The sequence below is a fragment of the Malurus melanocephalus genome, unplaced genomic scaffold (assembly GCF_030028575.1).
Source record: "Malurus melanocephalus ecotype Western Australia unplaced genomic scaffold, MMel_1.1 scaffold_163, whole genome shotgun sequence".
Classification (NCBI taxonomy): Eukaryota; Metazoa; Chordata; class Aves; order Passeriformes; family Maluridae; genus Malurus; species Malurus melanocephalus.
In genome coordinates, this window is record NW_026623395.1 from 108187 (window position 1) to 130604 (window position 22418).

General features: G+C 41.0%; 1 protein-coding gene across 8 annotated transcripts in view; it reads right to left on the minus strand.

The window, feature by feature from the left end:
• MYO5A (myosin VA) overlaps positions 1–22418 on the minus strand; it is a 91908-nt gene that overhangs the window by 63944 nt on the left and 5546 nt on the right. For 7 of the 8 annotated variants that reach the window (XM_057372072.1, XM_057372069.1, XM_057372067.1 and 4 more), the window contains exons 1-4: positions 17975–18271; positions 8258–8368; positions 7015–7186; positions 2404–2548 (exon numbers count right to left, since the gene is read on the minus strand). In XM_057372072.1, coding sequence (XP_057228055.1) covers positions 2404–2548; positions 7015–7186; positions 8258–8368; positions 17975–18256 — 710 coding nt within the window. In that variant the 5' untranslated portion in view covers positions 18257–18271. Of the gene's footprint in view, positions 1–2403; positions 2549–7014; positions 7187–8257; positions 8369–17974; positions 18272–22418 lie in introns of those variants that run through there. The other variant, XM_057372073.1, reaches the window with a different exon arrangement.

The window sequence follows — 22418 nt, forward strand, 5'->3', positions numbered from 1 at the left end:
TCAACTAAGAATGTACTGCCAGTCATAAAAGAATAACAAATTGTTTATAACATGCAGACACATAAAGCAATTAATTAAATAATTCAAAAGGTTTATTTAAGCTAATCTCCATGGTTATACAATTTCTCATCATTTGTTTCAAACAGGAGCTCCTACTGCATTTGTTTGTTGCTATTTGGGCCAGCAGAATTGCTGCAGGCTGCAGTGAGAGCTGAGGTAATTAACACAAAAAGGAAAAGCCACAGAGGAAACTCRAGCCAAAATCTCAGCCCCCTGAGTTTTCCCGATGGCAAAGAAYGCCAGGGTGGCAGACAGATATCTCCACTGCACAGGCTCCAGCTCACAGACACACATCACCCCACAATTTGACATTGTAGCACCAGTAAAATGTAAGCCCACTTCAGCCAGGGCTTGGTCAGCCAGTGGAGAGAGATCCCTCTCCAACCTCTTACTGGTTAATATTAAGAACAAAAATTCTGTGAATTTAGATGACAACCATCACTGACTATGATTTCAGACCACTGTACCAAGCCTCAGACATAAAATAAAGTGAATAAATTTTTATTTACAGCTTTTAGAGGGGCTTAAGCACCAAGTCTGTTTAAAACAGAAGTGATGAAAGAGACATGAAGATGATGTGACTGTCATAACCCACAGCTTTGCCTCTGTGTTCCCACACCAGACTATATTTCTATTTTCTGGGCAGAAAGGAAGTAAGGCAAATATCTCCACCATTCAACAGTGTGGGTATACAGCTGTTGTGCTTTTAGCTGGAATAGAGGCAATTTTCTTCCTAGCAGCCGCTGCAGTGGTGCATTTTGGACTTAGCAAAAGAAAAATGTTGCCGGCTGGTGCTGAGCAGTGCTTACCTGGGTCAGGGACTTGCAGGATTCTCCTGCTCTGCCAGTGAACAGGTGCACACGGGGCTGAGAGGGAGCACAGCCAGGACAGCTGACCCCAACTGGCCACAGGGATTTTCCTCACCAAGGAACGTCATGCCCAGGATATAAACTGGGGGGAGTTGGTGTGAGCAGCTGATGGCTGCTTGGGAAGCACTGGGCATCAGTCAGCAGGAGGTGAGCAATTTTACTGTGCATTGCTTCTTTTTCTTGGGTTTTACTCCTCTTTCTCCCTTTCCTTTTCATTGTTATTACTGCTGTTGTTATTATTTTCTATTCTTTTACTTTATGTCAAGTATTAACCTGTTCTTATCTCAACCCTTGAGTTTCTCTTCCCCATCCCACTTGGGGAGGGAGGCAGTAAACAAGTGGCTGCATGGTACTGAGTTGCTGGCTGGAGTTAAACTTGGACAAGGGTATTTTTGAAACACTGGATCGCTTATAATTACCCTGAGTCATGAAATGTTGCAYTGTACTGTTYKTTTTTTTTTWAATTAATCTATTACCTGRGTATTGTGGATCACTGTATTCACAAACATATGTGACAAAATGATCGATTCTAGTTCTCATACAGATTCCTGAATGAACAGATAGCTGATTCCAAACATGAAGATTTGATAATTTTCAATCCACTTTCCCCTTGCCTCCCCCACTTGCAATATAGCTTACAGGCCATCACATTTAAGGACCAGAAATCTTTCTGAGTTTTACTTGATTAATTTGATCATGARCTGTATTGCCAACAAGGAAAACCATACCAACAGCTTGAAGTTAACCAGYGAGGGAGCATCTTGTTAACCAAAGACCACACAGTAGCCTAGAACAAAATATTTCAAAAGCTATTTCAAACTGTAGGCTCTTGGGGCAAGGGGGAAGGAGTTTCTGATAACCAACTGCCCTTGGGTGACAAGTTCATTTTGATGCAACAACTCCAGAAATGAGGATTTCCTGCCCAGCTGTTACAGTGTCTGTAGAGACTCAGATCTCAGGGCTCTTTGCAATCGTCCCTCTGCTCCCTCTTAATTCCAGCCACAGGCAGATTACATAGCTGGGACATTACTGACACAACCAGAAGCCTATAATAGCTCTCAAAAGCCCTGTGATTTCTCTTCTCTTGTCAGTATCGCATAAAACCACAAAACAGCTAAGAACCTGGCACTTTTTTCTTTAATAATTCACCAATTATTAAAAAAAGTATCTCTTTATTTTGCTAATCAATTTAAAAAACAATCATATAAAGCACAGGGCTAATTTTAGACCTAAATACTGCTGAGATCTGTGGTAATTCCTGATAACTGACAGTGGTCATGATCTGCATTTATAAAGCTTTTCTGTTCACTAACTTAGGCAACTTTTCCCCTTGTGAAATGTACTAAAACACTGGATAAAATACAGATATTGCAAAATATTTCACAAGCTATRAATTATAGAGAAGAGCATCAGCCAGAAACTTTGTTTTATTCCTGTCAGAAAAACAATTACATCAGAACTCTGGTCTACAAACCTGGCCATCTGCTTGTATGCTTCTTCAGCCACTGCAAAGATATGTGGATCCATGTCCCCCATGTTTTGGCCACTGTAGGCATTGATGATATCTTCGCCATAGATAGGCAGTTGTTCATAAGGATTTATAGCCACTAAAACAATACCTGCAAAGGAAATTATACAAAAGGAATTATTAATAGTTGTTTCAAAATAAACCCAACCTAAAATGGCTTTAACATCACCTATTGGTTTAACCTTTCTAAAAATATTAWCTAAAGAATAATGATTTGATATCACTGACTTCAGCAGATATTTATTCTGAAATCACTTCTGCACACACAAAGCGTCACAAGAGTTCACTTCTATCCTATCTACATATCAGGGTCAACTCTTTACTTTTTCTTTCTACTTCCTTTTTCTAAAGCTAGCATGCTCAAACCAAAGAGATTCAGAATGTGTCAATTTGAAATACTGCCTGCTCAGTGCAGTAAACAAATAAACGTGCATTTTACTGTGTTACTCTGAACCACCAATGATACTGTAATTTGTGAATTATAACTGCTGCATGGTCTCACTTCCAGTTTGGGTGTGTGAAGTGTGTTAATCCTTCAGCTGTTGTGAAAGAATTAACATCTTTGTTTTTTGTAACAGCAACAAAGTATAGATGCACTGTAATTTGGATTGTTCATCCATCATCTCTGCCAGTCAGGCAGCACAGCCTCCTGGTCAAAGGGACCAAAAAAACAAAGAGCAGACCTATTTCATAGGGCTGACACAGAGCAGTACCCAGTCAGGTCAGGAAATAAGGCAACTGTAGCCTAAGAACCCCTCTAATTTTAACTGTGGGCATTTTAAAAATAGAATTTCTTCTTACATAGATGTATTTCAGTGCCTAAGTGTGCCAATGCAGTTGCAGTTGCACACTGACTACACCAAGAATGCTTGGACAATCCATCCCTGCACCAGAAGTATTTCCACAGCACTCAATTTGCTTCTAAATTTACTCAGAAATTCACTCTACATGCACAGACTTCCTCAGTGTCGACCCCAGCTCTCAGCTCTGTGCAGATTACAGTCTTGTGATGTCTATCTAAGAAATTTTCCATGGAAAAGCTGGGAGAAGGGAAATGAAAGCGTCTACAGTCTGGCACTGCTGCTGGCAGCATCAACCAATTATTAAACCCTTCCATGCATGTATAGATCAAGCACAAACCAGGGCAAAAACATTAAACAAGAGAATATGCTTTAGAGAGAGATCTGAGAGATCTTGATCTMTTTCCTCAAATACACAGCAAGTTTTATGTCTCGACACGCCCATGTGAGGAGAGCTGGTGTTTTTCCATCAGCCATGACTTCACTGAAATGACTCAGGAGTTCCAGGGAAAAGTCTCTAAAAACATTTATGCCAGGTTCTAATGCTGTAAGCCTRAGCCAAAAAATAACAGTGGGGGTTAAGGACAGGAAGCAACCTCAGTACTACAAGACTCRAGGAATATTTTCCGTGTCAGTTTTTAATATCTGCTATTACAAAAAGTAGTAAAAAGTGAAATCCAGCACACTACCAAACTGAGCCTCTCAGGCTTGCAAGTCTCGTCAAAGAGACATTACAAAAATCTGTGTGAGACTTTTGGCTACGCTGTCAAAAAKAAACCCTTGAATTGGGAACAAGCAGCCCCATGACAAGTCTCCAGCATATTAAAACACTTAACTTCAGTAGCAATTTGTAAAATCTACAAGCAACTACCCTCTGGAAATAACCAAAACAAGTGAGTTAGGAATTATTTGCTTTTCTCGAACTTTGAAATCAGTCTGCCTCACAGGGCTATAATCCAGATTAATTTACATATAATTTYTCTTTATCTCCGCTAAATCATATTGCTATTTTAAGAAATATGGGCCTTCCTAAATCAGATTTATGTGTGTCTTTGTTCCTACAATTACACTAAATTGAACTCTGGCTACTCTTTGTGCCATTCAGAATTCTTATATATGCCCAAAGTAGGTGTACTGAACTCTTATCTTGAATGTACTCACTCATCTGTTGCAAAATTGGACATAAAGGTAAGTAATTTATYAATTTAAAGTTTGCTCTCCTGCATAGCAGGCAGTATGTTTTACTAATGTGAACTAACCAGCAATATTCAGTGAGTTTTCAACACAGCCACAGCAGTTTTTCCATGTAAGTATTCAAATTTTCCTTTGTAACTTTTAAACTTCCTTCAGTAATTCCTGATTTCAAGTTTCCAACAGTAAAGTAGAGTTATAAATCACCTCCAAATTGCTGATGAAAGGCTGACTTGAAATTAAGAAATCAGGTGGGTTTYTGTTTAAAAGTCTGAATTACTTCAAAGTGAAATTTTAAAGAATTTCATATCCATTGGACATAAGACAGCATGGTTGAATTAATTTTTAGCGCCCTGGACAACTATCCATCCATGCATTCCAGTTTTAGTTCYACTGTTGAGAATAATATTACTGTGATTCTCTTGTTGGACTGAACTGCTTTAAGTCTCCTTTGGGCTGCATAAACGGGGTTAGCTCAAACCTCCTTCACAGGTGGCTTAACCTAACCTGGCCAATGTGAGAGTCAGATTAAGGAGGCAAATACAATCCCTCCCTCAGGCCAAGCTCCAAGGCAATAATCTCTGCAGAGGGGAAGTACCCTGCAGTCAGGATGGGAACTAATGGAGGACTTTGAAAGGTGGAGTCTGTGGCCACAGGATCAGGTTTTTAGAGGCAGACACATCAGCTCTATTTTCCTTAGCCTGTAACACAACACACCCCTGCCCACATCCCAGGTGAAAAAATCCACTGCACTCCACATCCCTCAGCAGCACTGAGCCTCCAACACCTCCTCTTTGAGCACCAGGAGCACCCACACTGCTGCACCCACACATTTCTAACAAGCACACAAGCAGCTCCCAGAATCATTTGTGTCTTGTTAGGAAGCAAACCAGCCAASTGAGCTCTGCCATCCCAGACCCTTTGGCAGACCCATCCGTGGAGAGCTAAAGGCCTTCCCCTAAAGGAAATGACAAAACCAGCCAAAAGCACAACCCCAGCTGCACCAGGGAATACTTGAACCGTGCTGTTTTCATGTTTTCCCACAAACAGCGAAACACAACCAGCAGACAGMACATTCCTTTTGAAAGCCTCTGAAATGCTGCTCAACACAGAGCCTGTCTGCACACACACAGAACACAGTCTGGACAGACTGTCCAAGGAGAGGGCTATGGGGCTGTCAGGAGACCATGGAACTGGGACTGAAAACCCCTTCCAGGCTCAGGCTGGGAGGCTCCAGCTACACAAAAGCCCTTTCACACAAGAGGTCTGCCCTGGGGCACTTGGGAGTGAAACTCCAGTGCTGGGACCACAACACACACCCTGAGAGGGGCTGCCCAGAGGGGCATCTCAGGAGATACTCAAACACCCAGATACTTTGACTGGTCCAAGCCCTGAGCAAGCTGATCTAGTTGGACTTGTTTTAAGCAGAAAGCCTCACTGAAGGCTTCCAGAGGTCCCTTCCAACCTAAATTATTCTGTGCTTCAACTGCATGATTGGGTGAGATGTGGGGTTAATCATCACCCACTCCATGGCAGTAAAATCTGGCTGCAAGCAGGGGGTGGCAAAGTCTGATCCAGTCCCCTGTGGTCTGGTGACTGCTGAGAGCAGGACAGGGAACAGATGTGCTCTGCTGAGCATCTGCAGAYTAGGAGCAGCCAGAGTGAGTAAAATGGGGCAGGATGTTAATGCCTCACTCTGCCCATCCCAACATTTTTAACATCTTATGCTGCTTGTCTTATTCCAAAGTTATGTTAAAAGCTAGCAGTGTATTTTGACTAAACACTGAGAYTTAAAAGAAACACATGCACACAGAGAAAAAAAGCCCAGAAGCTTCCAATCTAATTTTAAATTAAACTACCTCACAACGTTTTTTTCAAAACAGACCATTCAGTTGCAATTTTGCACTTATGATAAAGTGATCGTTAAAGTAACTTTCCTCCATTCTGGCCATCTGAAAATACCACGGGCTATTACAAGTTAGGGTAACCTCTGCTGTGAGTTAAATGTTATTTTTAAAGCCAAGATCGACTGTAACTGAGATAAGACAAGCATTGGCTCATAAACTGTTACAAATTCACTTCTGTAGTTGCCTTGATTGGGAAACATGAAAAAGAAAATAAACTGATGTGTTCCAAAAGAGATGGAGGAGCCCAGTGCAGAGGTGGGCAATGATAGGTGAGAAACAAATCCACCAAAGAGCAAGGCCAGCTCCTGCATCTGTCCMATGTGAGCCTCCTCCCACCCACACCAACCTGAGCAAGCCTAAGGGGAACACCAACCAGACAGGAATCCCACTGGAAAGCAAAAACAGCTGAATACACATTTGATGAACAGAGTCCATTGGGGAGCCAGAGGAACACACAGTGATGTCCATTTTCTCTCAATACTCTCATGTCTATTTGATGCACTTAATGACCATGAACACAGGGGTCTCCCTAAGGATAGCCCAACACACCTCATCATGAAATGATTTTAAGCTAAAGGCAGACAYATCAACAAACAGCTTTCCTTTTCCTATCTAGGGCATTCTCTGTAAAGATCACGGTATGAGAAGACAGTACTTGCCACAATAGGTATAGATGAGTTTGGAGTCGATAAAGCGAACTTTGAGGTTGTGCAGGACAGCAGGCTCGTGCAGGTAACTGAGTGCTGTGAGGTCATTTTCACCAACCAGGATGTCAGGGTTCCGCAGGGGAGGCAGCTCCTTTGTCTTCGGGTCTAGGCAATAYTCAAGGTCCTGAAAATCAAATGGAGACACTTGCAAGACATGGTGTTGAGGTTTCTTCATTCAGTCCCTCCCACTGCTCCTTCACAACAAAACATGCCCAAAGCAAAAAAAAACAAAAACCACAGTGCAAGATTTCAGTTATCTGGTGGTTTGAGATATCAGTCCTTTCTCCAAAATTGTCATTTAAAATTTCCCAGAGGGATGGTCTACATGTAAAATGGGCAACTCTACAGTGATACCATCTTTTAGACTAGTACTTATGCAAACCCTGTGCTTTTGCTGCCATATCTTTTTATTAGATAAACCCAAATATGCTGTATCATAAATTGAACCAGCTTTTCTCTGTTGTTTTCCTCTTCAGTGGAACGGGCAGGGGAAGCAGATTCCCACCAATCCGTCACCAGCTTCATACACAGTAACGCAACATGGAAACATTGACAGAACTCCATAAAGAACACAAAAACTGAAAAAATGCTACACAGATGTTTTTTCAGATATTAATTAATCTCTAAGGTAGATATTCTAATTGTATCTGTCTCTAGATCTAAAACCTGCTATTTACCTGCTGTGGCTATTTACCAGCTATTTTCATGAAAAAATACAACTAGAAGGATGTGAGCTTTTCATAGACGTCATCATTTCCCACACAGTACACAGCATCTTTTTTGTAATGCCCTCAATCCTCACCCTTTTTATCTTTATAAATTTGACAATGGTTATGCTCAACTTAAAAGTCACAGTTCTTTCTCTGCAACACTGTTCTCCTAGTAACCCTGTCTCCCTGGAATAGCAAGCCAAGGTTATAGGTTTAATGGCATCAGCAGAAAAAGATGATGCAAGTGAACATAATAAGCATAAAAAGCAACTGCTTTCTAATTTATTTTAAAAACAAGGCAAAATTTTTGTAACTAAACTGCAAAATTTATCACGCCAAAAAAATGCTGCAGAAAGCGAGTGGACAAGACCAATCCCACACACCCAAATGCAGACATATTTTGACAGTGCAGCTTCCTGCAACAGACACATCAATCTCTGGTTGAGAACAAGAACTATCAGCTCACAAACAACACACAGACTTACCTTGCCCTCTTCAAGTCGAAGCTGGAGGACTTTATCTCCAGGTTTATAATCTTTGAGAAGTTCTGCTGACTTCCAGACCTCCTCTGGATCGGGGATCCAAACCCTGGCATACTGCAGTACAATAACAGCAAAAGATCCGTGAGCTTTTGTTGTGCTATAGTTAAATCATCAATATATTTGACACTCTTTTTTTTTTCTTTTTTAAATACATGTTTAATGGACAAACCCTTAAGCAAGAGGCAAGTTAATTAGTACATCTGAAGTGAGTAACTTGTTCTGTTGATAAAAGGCTACACAAGCATAATTTTATTGCCTACACAGAAGGAAGGCAGCATTTTCAATGCAAAAGGTATTCCAAGATACACATTCACTGCTGAAAACCTAAAAAATAAAATTAAAAACCAGTGTTTTTAGAGAGATCAAAACTTAGGGTATTCAAAAAAATTATTTGGAGTAACTCTGGAGTTATTTTGTAGCATAACATTACATAGCCATCTTTGCCTTTTTTCTCTAAGAGAACACTTTGGCCCATCTGTGTTAATTTAGGCAAAGCTGCCTGATCAAGTGCTAAAAGCTCTCTCCTTTGTAGTTCAGAGCTAGTTTTAAATGGATGATAACCAGAACGCCAAAAGAAAAAAAACTGAAAAGATTTGGTTGAGAAAGCTCCCAGATAATAGAAAAAAGCCCCAACAACAAACCAGATTCCCATTAATGACCATTTTCAYCCAAACATTTTTCACAAAAGTAACCCAGTCCAAACAATGATTTGTTTTCAAAAACAGCAAGAATGTTCATATCTTAATAGAGTGAAGATACAATGGTTACCTCATATTTAAGAATCAATAAAAAATGTATGCAAACCATGTGGTTCTTTATACAGTCACACGGACATGCAAATACACACACAGGAAAACAGCTCTTGAGTAGAACAAGGGAAAGGCGTGACATTTTTAATATATTAAAGCYCCTGAACCAATGCTCTTGCAATGCCTAGAGAGCACTGAGATCACACCACACCCACCACCTTTGCAATCCAAACACCTTCCTGGCTCTGGAGGTGCAGTCATACACCTCATTCAAAGCATTCTCACTCCACTAACTCGTTTCAAAATCACTGTAATATATTTGTCAAAGCATGGCATTTGATGGCAGACAAAACTGCATTTGGTCATACAGCTTCACCTCCTAATCTTACACAATTTATTTTTGTATATTAGCTTCCTCTCCCTCAAAGAATGATGAAAGGTTTTGTCCCCCTTATTAACCCAGTTCTCCCACTRTGGAAAACTACAAACTGCTTGTTTCTGCTAGGGACTTCCTGAAAGACTTYGWGAAAAACTCCAWATTGCTTTCTTGTAGCAAGACAAGGAYAAAATGTGTTGGGCAGCGTTTTGGGAGCCAGACCCACAAAACCCCAGCCCCTGGCCCAGGAGAGGGATGTGCACCTGCCCAGCTGGAGGCTGCCAGGGAGGCTGCAATAATTTTGAACTCAATTTTTATTGAGTGCCTGCAATAATTTTGAACTTCAGGAAGCAATTTGTTTCCCATTCCCATGATGATCTTCAAGAACAGCACATGAGTCATTTACAACAGGCCAAATCAATGGCTTTTACCCTTAGCACATGGCAGCCTTTAAAGCACAGCCTTCATCCCAAAAGGTCCTGAAAAGCTTATGCCACACACATAAACCAATTCTCCCTATTGAGTGAAAGGAGGAAGATAATGAAATAAATAAATAAAAACTCACATCATTCCCCCTACACAGTATGTCATGCTCTCATACCTGGCCTTCCTCCATCATCACCAGGTGTTAATGCCAGCCCTAAGAATCTACTTTTTACAAAGTGAAGAAATTTGGAGTCAATTTGTGCTTGTGTAGCTTACTTTTTCCTTTGAGTAATGCAAGCACAAACCTACAGAAATCACAAAATAATTTCTAAATAATTACACCGGACTTGAGAGTAGAGGTGCAGTATTAGGGTCCTTACTAAGGACCCACATTTTCTTTTCTTTTCATATAATTTTAACAAAAGATACCCTGTAAAACTTCATAAATCATAAATTCGTGATTTCATATAGTGATAATTTCAAATCATAAAGACCATAATTAATAAGCTCCATATATCCAAACATAACACAATTACACCTGGTCATGGAAGTTTTATTTAAAAAACCCCAACAAAATAAAAAGCTATAACTCAAAAAAAAGAGAAAATCCAGAAATCAGGGAAGTTTTTTCAGTTTAACAATAGATGCTCCAGCATCACAGCTGAAGATTGAATGCATTTCAAACTTTGACCAGGTTCCATCCCCAAGATGCAGCAGAAGTTCCCCAACCCCAATATTTCTGTTAGGATACTTCTTCCAAGGAAAATTAACAGAAAGCAAAGAAAATGTGAAAGAGGAAAGCATTTAAATGTTGTCTAGCAAAAAGGATCAGCAGGCTGGTTTTCTTTAGGCTACACAAAGAGAAATTTCCTGACCTGAGAAGGGCAGCAGCCTGCAAGACACATATGTTGTTAACCTGAAGCAGCAAATGCTGCGTAGCATTTTCCAACATGTGATCCATGGCAGCATGAAATAGGCATATTTAATTTATATCCAGCTAAAACTGTACATTTTCTACTGTCTAGAGAAGGGAAAGAGAAAGCAGAAAACCRATCACCATAGAAACTGAGCTACTACAGAGAGCTGAACCTTCCATGACATAACCCTACAGATATTAAAGCCATCCTATGAGCRCTAGGCTGTAGCTTTTCATCTCCAGCATCACTGCCTAGCCTCAAATCCCTGCCAAAGAAAACACCTGGTAAAAGGAATGGGTGGGAGGAAAGAGAGATGGTCCTAATTATAAGTACTGAATCATTTCACAACATTCTCACCTCATTAACTTAACAGAACGGTTGGCAAAATCAGATTTTTGTGCTATCTTTTATATAATCAGTTGATTCTAAAATTCCATTGCTGCCCTTTACTGGGATCCAACCCTACAGATGAAAACAAAGCACCAACACTGGTGGAAACASGACCAAGGGCCCCTCTTGGGAAATACCTCACTCTGTTATCTGCTATTCATCTCTCTTCACTTACCAGTATACATAACAGAGTTTGTGACAACAYTGGAATAAGGCTAAAATAAGAGAAACTTCTAGAGACATTGATTTACAGCTCAGCCTTCTAAAAAGGGAAGGAAATTCTAGTTTAAAAATGGCTATGGTGTCTAAAATCCTAGCACTGAGATGACAATTTAAATTACAGCAAGAATCAAATGAACTTCAGTTAAATCATCCTGATTATGATCCATGAATACATTCCTCTTTGTGTAGTTCAAGGCAAATTTTGAGCCACCAAAATAAAACTTCTGATAGAGGAGATACAAGTATTATTTACTCAAKGAAAGGCCATGAAATGAAATTTTAGATAAATATTGCTTCATTTAATGTCAGCCCAAACCTACCACTAGTGTCACCTGCACTTTATATTTCAGTCCTGATGTGGCTCAAATAAACTGAACTTTGCTATGTGTGTAACATSGTTGTCTTCCCCTGTGGGTTTGATTCTGGCTCAACACTGCTGATTTCCCCTCCTCCCTGGAGATGTGGGACTGACAGAGGTTTGGGGAGGACATGAGTACATCCTCCCACCCTACAACTGCTGTCTCCAGCCCAGCACCCCCAGGACCACTGCTCAACCCAGACCAGTTTCAAAGTCAGAATGAAAATAGAAGGGATACAGATGAGATGTCCTTGAATTCTGAAGAAAAAATAAATAATTAAAAGCATAATGACAGGACTGTTTCAAATCCGAGTCTCCTGACTAGACTGTCTTGAGCCCCGGGAGACCAACATAAAAAACGCAGCATTTCCAAAATCCCCTGAAGTGTGGACCACCATAGTGAACCTCCCAGTTCAAGGGAGGACAAGAGGGGCASGGCAGTAATTTGTTGATATCTAYAAAGTAACTAGAAGAGCAGAAAACMGTTTGTTTTCACAGCAGAAAACAAACACACAAGTTTTCACATCTTATTGGAGGGTCAGAAGGTTGGATGGATTACTACAATTTTACATAATAAGAAAATATAATAGAAAATTACAGTATTCTGTCATAACTTGTGATTTCATCTTAGATCACATGAAGAAATCAGCAGACTATAATAATTATCTATCAAATGAGACCATATGACTCACAAAGCCTCTCTTCTGAGATATTAACCTCTTGAAGTACTAATTGACACTGCTGACAAAACGGAATTAGCAATGCAAGCGGCTCAGCAGTCTTGTCAGCAGGCAAATAGTTTTCCACTTCCATTGCACAATCACAAGCACAGAAGGAGGAGATGCAGCTACCTTCCCAGCTCAGCAGCTCTCTGGGTAAGAGCTGAAAGAGTTCATTAAATGATCTAGATCCTAGAAAGAAAAAAGGAAATTTCAACTCAGAGGAAGCTGTTCCTAGTTTCATAGCAAGATCTGCCCATACAAGTGAATTGGTATGATTTTCATTCCAACAGAGATCATCTCTCTCTTCATTTACAGACAACCTCAAAGACCACAGTCTTTCACATGTTAACCATGAAAAAAATATGTGAGACATTGCCCCCCTCCCTTTCAAGAATGACCTCGGATTTGGGCAGGAATAAAGCAACTCATTGATGTCTGGATCAAAGAGAAACCGATTCTGGCAGCCCTGGCTGAAGGAGCCAGCAGAACACCAACAGCTGGTGAAAGCTGAAGCCAAACTTCACCAAAATTATTTAATGTGAATTTGCTGCTGACTGAACATGGCCAACTGGAGAGAGCAGGCTGCACTGTTAGGCTGGAAAAAGAAAAGTGTCTCTGAAAGGGATGCATAACAACAAAACAGAGCACAGAGTCACCAGAACTCACACTGCAGAAGTATTGAACTCATCTATGCAAAATGCAAAGTTATTACAACAGGATTTCTGAGCTGTGGGATTTCCTTGGCTGCAGCTGCTCTGAAAACTCTATTTGATGCTATTAGGATAATTTCCTTCCAGGTTTATATTTTCCCCTATGCTTGGCTCACAGTGCCATCACCAAAGATAATAATACTGAGCCAAGAAATACCTGACGTAGCAAAGTTTAGTTTTTGTAAGATCTACATAAGCAGATCGACAGCCAGCTGAGTAACCAGCAAACACAAGTCTCAACTTGACCAATCTGGATCTCCTACAAAACAATCATGATCACTCACACAGGAGGCAGGAGGAGGTCCTATTTCTTCCACTGCTGAAACCACTAAAATTTGTGGTACCCATCAGAAACAGTTATTTTTTTCCTGTGATTTTCTGTCCTGTTGCTTGGCAACAGCAATTTATAAACCTCTTGTCGAGTTTAAGGCCTGATATTTAGAAAAAAATAATTTAAAAATAAATTTGTATATCATGATACACAGGACATATAAGTGACCATTTGTATTAATGTTTTATCTGAACAACAAYCCCACACAGATCATTTAACTCATAGAAGATCAAAAGCCCCATGTTATTCTGTCTCATGGGAGTTCCCTGACCAGCCATGAGCAGAAATCCCAAACAGTATCCAGGAGACAGCAGCGACCCAAACTCTGAGCCACCCCCTAAGATATCAGCACTAGGAGTTTGCATACCACTGATATTGGGTGTGCAAATTTGGCTCAGCTCTGCAGGTAAGGCACTGCATCCTTCACCACACATGAGGAAACTCCTTGGATCACAGCCCAATGAAATAAAGTCAGCTGTACTGGAGTATTTCATCGACCCTATAAATATCCACTACATTTGAATCATAAGAATAGAAAAGCTTCTTTTTCCCCCTCCTTTCTCTCCTTTTTCAAGCATTTTTTTATAAGGCATTCTTTGTTTTTAGGGCCTGGGGACTTACAATAACAAAAGCAATTTGTATGTCATTTGCCAAACGTGGCTTGGTTGTACAGGGTACAATCAAAAACTGGCAGAATCCCACACAAAATSACTGTGAGATCTGTATCTTCAGCCACTGGAAAAATGTCCATTGACTTGTTTAGCTGAAACTTTGCCTTACTTCAAAGGGATGCAAAAAAAAAGCTAAATCCCAAACACAGAACACCTATATACAGTGAAATTCAGAGAAAATGATCACCCTGCAAATCTACACCTTGGGCCTGACATCAAGACCAAAAAACTCAGTGTTTTACTTTAAGCTATCAAATCWATCAAAGAGCAGTTATATTCCAAGATTATAATTGATACATTTTTCCTAAAAAAACGTTTTTAAGGAGTTAAAACATAGGAAATGTTTAAAAGTTGTGCGTTTTCGTCAACTTTAAAAACACAGTTTTCTACATTTTATGTTGATTGTACTTGACATCTCTTCAAAATGTCGCACAGRGGGAGACAGATGTGGTTTATAATCAGCTGTTATTAACCCAGACAATACTTCAGCTATCAAAATGCTGCCCATTCACCCCCCTACCCACCCCAGGCTGCTGCTAACAGCTCTTGTTAGCTCCTGCTGTAATTCACAGAGCCCCTTTCAGAGTCTCCTCTCCACCCTCCCCAAGCAGCCAGCCATCCTCAGCCAGTGGCCATGGCTACATCGTGCCCTCTGTGACTTACTGGGCATGTGATGGGATGTCACATGTTTGGGTACACCCTGCATTTGCCTACCTGGTGCTTCTCAGAGGGCTTCATCAAGGCTATCTGAKCAGTTACAGAAAAATCAAACATGTTTCTGTAAGTGGCCCAGCCAGTCTGTCAGAGAGAAGCACAGCCCATTCTTCCCCATGTCCCTGCCACGCCACAAAGCTGAACAGATGACACGGTGTGATGCTCCTGCCCCTCTGCCATGAGGCTCCCACCTGCCCAAAGGATGCTTCACTCTCCACAGGCATCAGCAAAACTGCACTGTAAGAACCCAGCACAAACCCCTGCGAGAACCCAGCACAAACCCCTGCGAGAACCCAGCACAAACCCCTGCGAGAACCCAGCACAAACCCCTGCGAGAACCCAGCACAAACCCTTGGTGAAACAGCAGCACCGCTATCTTATTTCACACAGTAGGCAAGTCTCATTTAATTCAGTACGTACGCTTACCCAAAAAAAAAAGGAAGTCATTTAAAGTAAACCAGGCTTTAAAAAACCATATTCACAGAAACAGCAACASTGRAGAAAATTCTCTGTTTGAAAGAGATTTGATTTCTAGACCTGTCAGAGGAATGAATGTGGCTCTGAAAAATCTTCAGAAGAGATGGGAGTAACAGCTAGATCAAAACCACCAATATTCTGGAYACTGCTTGAGACACAAAACAGCTGAATAACCACAATGAAATCTGCAAAAATATTGAGCAGAAGTGAGATTCTACCCCAGACTGAGAGACAGGAAAATATTCTGACTCCTGTAAAATTTCATTTGGGGTCATACCCACAACAGAGAGGCAAACACTGTACTGCATTTCAAGCCATAGCACCAGAATGAAGGCCAACAAGGAATTATATGCTACTGAATTAAAAAAGAAGTTAATTATAAGCCTGCCTTAAAATTCACAATTCACCCAACCTGAAAAACATATTACAAAAATTGTACAAGAGCGGCCACAAGAAATTTAAGAGCAAATGAAACAACTGCAGTTACCCTGAATACTAAGCTAATGAGACGTGGCACTGAAGAAAGAGCATTAGGAAAAGGATGCATCATTTCATGTTTGTGTGTTTACAGTGACTGCTGCTCCAATTTTAAACCTTTTTAAAAGCCTACACCTACAAACACAAAAAAAAATATTCAATATGATTAACTGCATGAGTGCCTAAATTGGAGCTTCAAGAACACAAAGRTTGTAAGGGTAAATGAACAAGTGTTGGCAGGATTTTGTTTTAACATTAAGATGATGAAAGTCAATATAGGCTTGACAGCATAACTAAAAGCAGAAATTGACATCATTTCCAGACTCCTGGCACAAATTCAGTCCAGACCCTCATGTTTCTTCCAAATTTTTCATGCTGATGTCACACAATGAAAYGCTCATCTCACTTTGTCAAGTTCTCCGATAGATTTAAGATCTTATAGAAGCTTTTTACAATTATTTTCCCCAAAGTTTCTAAAAACCTCATGGGCAGGAGGCAGAGTCCCTGACCCACTCATCACAACACGTGGCCAGCCAWGGTTTTGCTCTGGGACAGAAGGAACACCCAGTGCTGCTGCAGCTGATGCTCCTGTTACACCCACAGCAGCACGAAGCCTTCAGCCTCAGTGTGTCTGTCCCAGCACAAAGCCATCTGCACCACTGCCATGAGATTATCTGCTGTGTCCAGCACTTGGATAGGACAATAAAGGGCTCCACTCACCAGGCAGACGTGCTGCCTTGTGCCGTGCCACAGCAATGGAGTTTGGAACAACTGGGAAAGAAGTAGTGGAGCTGTAACTGCTCACAGAGGCAAAAAAAAGCTAAATTTTCTGCTATCTGTAAAACATCTGGAGCATGGACAATTGCTGACCTAACTGTCAAAGTTTAATTTAAAAGTTAGAAATGAAAGGAAATATATTTGATAGCAGATAAGGCTGTACTTTTCAGAGTGGCTTTCTCTAAAGTTGAGCTCAAGTCCAAAAGCACCATCTTGTTTTTACTTAATCCTAGCCCGCCTAAAAGTCACACTTAAAGTAAAACAGAGGTTTTAAAACAGAGGTGTTTAAAACAGAGTATTTTCTGTTAGGCCAACACAGAAGCCACAGCCTGAGATGTAGCTGCATCATTAAAACAGAGCTTTTACTGTCTTGGCTTGAGTTACTGAGGCAGAACTAGTTTCACTCAGATAACCCAGACCATAGCTGTCACCAAGGACCAGCTCACACCACAGACCTTTCTGGTATACTGGAACACCAAACTGACCCCAGTGAAACACATCTAATGAAGCCATAKCTAATTCTACCACTTTTTCATGGGAAATTAACAGCAATTAACAGTAAGTCCCCACACAAGGAAACAGAGTGACCTGATAAAATGACCTGGCAAGCTCAAACTCAAAACCAGTGAGCAGAGTGAAACCTCCCCAAGAGCTGCCCTTCCTCCACAGGAGCTGGGGGAAGCTGTGAAAGCAGAACTGGGGTTAGTGGCCWCAGAGCTGCTCTTGGAAACTCCCCAGCAGCGTTTCCTCCGGACTTTCAGCCCTGCCCTTGCCAGACCCACCAGGGCTGTGCTGTGACCCCAGGACACGTCCTGCCCCAGCAGCCACTCCACCAGCACAGTGCTGACCTCGGCTGGCACACAGCTTATGGGAAACACCTCTGCACTGTACACAGAAGGCAAATTAAACCCTTTCACACTGTTGAAGCATACCACATTTAGCCCTAGAGAAACTATCCCACTCCTTTTCTCCACAAACATTCTCTGTCTGATTGTTCTCAAAAAGTTTATATCACCTTTGCATTTCCCATACATAGGACCATCACAAGGAAGAAGCACATTCTGACAAGAAATTATAACAACTTCTGCAAACGCTTCTCCTCTTGTAAGATTTTTTTCTAACTGAGACAATCTCCTAAACAATGATTTTAATGCCTGGCATGTTTGAAAATGTCTTCTTTATGTACTCCAACATGGTAAATCCAATCTCTACTTACCTTAAATCTTCCTTAATTAATCCCTATATTATAATACTATGACACTAATAAGCAATTATATGCTTAGCTACACAGACCTATATGCCYATGTTAAAATCAAGAAAACAACCGAACATATTCTACTTACTTTGACATACATGAAGTCTAAAACATCTATTTCCATTCCATATCTCCTGCAACACAGATTTTCACCACTTTCAGAGGCAGTTGGTGTTTCCCTTCCAGGCAAAACAGGCTCAATCTCCGTGGAACATATCTCCATATCTCTTGTGTTGGTGTATACTAACTCATAAGGCAAYTTGGGAATCTCTCTCTCTGGTTTCCTCAGCAAAACAACTGAGGTCATCTGCTTTAAAGATACTGATAAATAACCCATGGAGTCTGCAGAGGGTAACGTGTGACAAGCCATGTCGGGGTAATGAATTCCCTCATTGTTAGACTGACTCACAGTATTTTTAGTTTACTTCTCTAGCACTACAAAGCACAAGAGTGTCCTCCTCTAAATCACAAAGTAGTTGCAAAATTCTCTTACCTTGTGATAATCAAATGGAAGAACTCAAGGACACCACTGGAAATAGCAGCAAGACTTCATGATTTTTCACATCCATGGGTATGTAAATCACTCAGATGAGAAGTCCCTGCTTTTCCTTATTGAGGACTGTCTAACTAGAAACATGCAGTTTACATCTACCCRTACAGCAACCTCCCAACCCTCCCCACTGCCTTTTAAGAGCTAAATAACCCAACAAGCCACAGCTGCTAACTGCCAGGGGCAATKTGAGTTACCCCACCTGCCTACAGCCACACCTGAGGCATGGTTAAAAAGCAAAAATAGAGACTTGATGAGCAGTGAGAGAAAGCAACAGCTTTSAAGATGTTGAGAAAGTAGCTACAACTTTCACCAAACAGCATGGAGCTGACAGACACAAAAATACAGCTGTRTTCTGCATTCCTGACTGATTCTCCTCCAGTTTAATCTTCGTATTGATCCCTCAAACTGTTTGTGATCATGGTGGCTTTTTATTTGTACTTGTTTTTTGATGTAAAGTTTGTACCTTCTTYACCCCTAACATTTTAAGAAGCTTTACCCCAGCTTTGATGCCCCCATAGCATTATTATTGAGGGAAAGATTTTGCTGTTGTCCCTAACAGGCCAAAGACATTAAATCCATGCAACCAACGAGAACAGAAGGTGTAAAACACAGAAKATCTCTAGATCTGTAAGTAATCAGTTTGCACGTTCTTCAAAGTTTACATTAAAATTTGCAGATACATTAAAAGTTGGGTCAGTATCTGCAATCCACAGACATTCAGTAGGAAAAAAGTCTTTAAACTTCATTAGCAATGCCTAATGTTTCCTGTGCTTACCTTGGAGCATCTTAATTCCCACAATTCAGCAAGGCACTCTCYAATGTAACCACACTAACTGCTGAGCCTCTTTAAAAAAAAACAAAGCACACAGAACTCAGACAAGCTGTCTTAACAGCACTGATCTCTTCTTTATATTTTATTTGTATAAACAGACTGATATATAGACAAACTACTAATGGCAACTAGCTRCAAGCAGCAAGCAAAGCAGCTGTACTGTGACAGAAAAGGCCCAGATTATGACCTGGATGACCAGAAAGACCCCAAAATCACCAMGATCATCAGCTCAGTAACTGTGGTTTTCACATTTGTGTGGCACTGGGCAGTCCAGTCCATCTCACACAGAGTTYCACGTTAGGCTGCTGCCTGGAGCTAACTGAAAACACGGACTGTGCTAAAAGATGAGCGGTACCCTGAGATAGCAGGGTCCTGAAAGRGGAGGCCTCTGCTGAAAATACACTCTGACTATTAAACATTACAACTAGGGTTTAAATAGACAGGTCCTCACTTACTGCAGTGCTGCATACAGCAGCTTTCCTCAGACAACTTGACAAAGAGACATCACCAGGATGTTTTAGTTTGTTTTCCTGCATAAATCATTCCTAACAGCTATAGGACTGCAAAGTTATTTCCCTGCCATAAGAACAAATAGAGAATAAAGGGCGTGATTGTTCATATTAATGTGCTTGATTTCAAAGCACAAAATGAAGCAATGTGTGATTACTCACTCAGGATAAAGAGAAATATTTGCAGAAACAGGCTTAAGCAAACGCAGGGTTAAGCAAAGCCAAGAAACACTGAGAACAAGGAGGAAATGCTGCAGTCCTAAGCAAAGGGTGGCACTGGCACAGGAATGTCACCGAAAGCCTCACCATTAGCGTTGGTAAAGAAGGCCTTAGCAACACAATCACACAACTCTGCATTGTGGATCCAGCCCCAAAGCAAACCAACAAAAGGGAAAGTTACTGTGCAAAGAACCAGCCAAGTCAAAACAGGCTGAATTTTCTGTATCTCCCATGACTTTTAGATAGCAGGTTAATTTCATGCATAATGAAATTCCACTCACTTGAAAGTTTTGATACCAATTTGAACCAAATTCTTAGAAACATCATCCCTGTTCTAGCATAATTTGAGTGGGGCTAGTCACAGACATCATGCAAATTTCCAAGAATCATGGGTTTATTTCTGACTGTAACACCAYATTTTCCTGCAACAACAACCACCTATTATTAAGGATAGATAGGAAGTTCTTCCTTGTTATTTTGGTAGCAGAGAAGACAAGCAGAAGGTGCGTTCTGCTGCTTCAACTCACTCGAGTAGCTTGCTAATGAAGCATCAGGAACAACAGCCTTSCCCAAACGCTGTTCCTTGGCCCTGGGCCCAACTGTTCAAATCCTCACTATCAGAGTCAAGAATGATACACGCAGGAGTAGTAAACACTGCTCCACTACAGTGAACACAGAAATAGATCAGACATAACCTCTGCACCTTCCAGCACGTGAAACAAAACCCAGCCGAGCACAGGAGCTCAGAGTGCTCATCCCTAACTTCAGACTGCACACCAAGGTAGGGTGACTTCAATCAAGAGGCATAAAAGAAACCCCGACTCACTTTGATCAGAGAAGCTCTTGCTGCTGGACAGCACAAAGCAAAATTGGGTTCATCATCTCCCCTCTAGCCAAGATACCTTTCAAACCAGCCATCTGTCCATATGCCCAAATACACCTGCAGGTGTCAAGGATCCCAGTAATACAAACAAAACTTCAAATAATTAAATATTTGCTTYGTGTATACTTTGTGTTGCYAAGGAATGAAACCTGAATTYSAAGTGTATAWATTAYTGTTTGACTGTAATAAATAATTGGAMATTAATGTATATARATATCTAAAGSAGGGGGTGCCAAAAGGACGGACGAAGTGCTTCTCAATAGTGCTGAGCAACAGGACARGAGGCAACAGGCARAAACTGATGCTCAGGAAGCTCCAKCTGAATACAAGGAAGAACTTTACTGAGCACTGGAACAGGCTGCCYAGAGAGGGAGTGGAGTCTCCCTCACTTGAGCTATTCAGAACCACTGGCTGCAATCCTGTGTCGTTTGCTCTGGGAGATTGGCCCAGGTGACCCACTGTGGTCCCTTCCAAGCTGACCCATTCTGGGACTCTGGCAATGTCCCTGTAGGCCATCCCAAGCTCCTRGAGGTCTGCTGCAGAGGCACAGACYCACAGCAGACCTGCCAGCTGCACACTGCCTTCCCTCACAGCAGAAATCATCTACGGTTAAWYACACTGTTGCTTCTTGCTTTTTTAAAATCCTATTAAAAATAGACCATCCASAAACAGTGCTACCATGTGACACTGGACATTTGTGTGACTTCCTCCAATTCAGCTGGCTCAATGAGCACATTTCAGCCACAAAAACGCTTTCTTTAGTCCAACAGAGATTAGACAATRAGTTTCATAAAGAGAGAGACAAATTAGTTTTTATTAGAACACGCAGAGAGAATTAAACTCCCAAAAGTCCCACAAGGAAGCCCTAAAAGCTAGRAACATCTGTCTGTCCCTTACAACTCAACCTGGAGCTCTGTAGCTCAATAAAAGATAATAAGTCTGGTCCTTACACACATTTTCTGACATAGCAGGAGCTTGGCAACCCTATATCTTATCATTTACTTAGCTAAAAAGTAACAGTAATCCATTACTTAACCCACCCAGCACAGGCAAAAAAAAAAAATTCCTGCAGTAGAAACAGCAAAAACTGCAAATGACCAGTGGCAGCTCCATGTACAAATACCATATTCTGAAAGCACTGCTGAGGACAATTTGGGGGAATCCCATATAATCCACTAATATTATYAAGTAAATGTTTCAACATTTTTACATGTAAGTAACATGTTTTAACTCAAAGAATTAAACAAATAAGACCAATTATTATAAATGAGACCTTCATAGTTCTTTAYACGTAACAAAGAATTCACACAACTTTCAGGTCTACAGAAAAAAAGAAGAGTATTTTAAAACATAAAGCTATTATCACCCCTCCCAAAAAGTAGCTCCCAATGATGGTGCACTTTCAGTGTTTCGTTAGGACTACAGGATACACCCTCCCAAAATATATTTGTGGGCTGTGAGACGCTTTCAKGAACAGCTTGGTATCTCTGACCCACCAGGATGGCAACATTTCCTCCTCCAGACACACTCAGCATC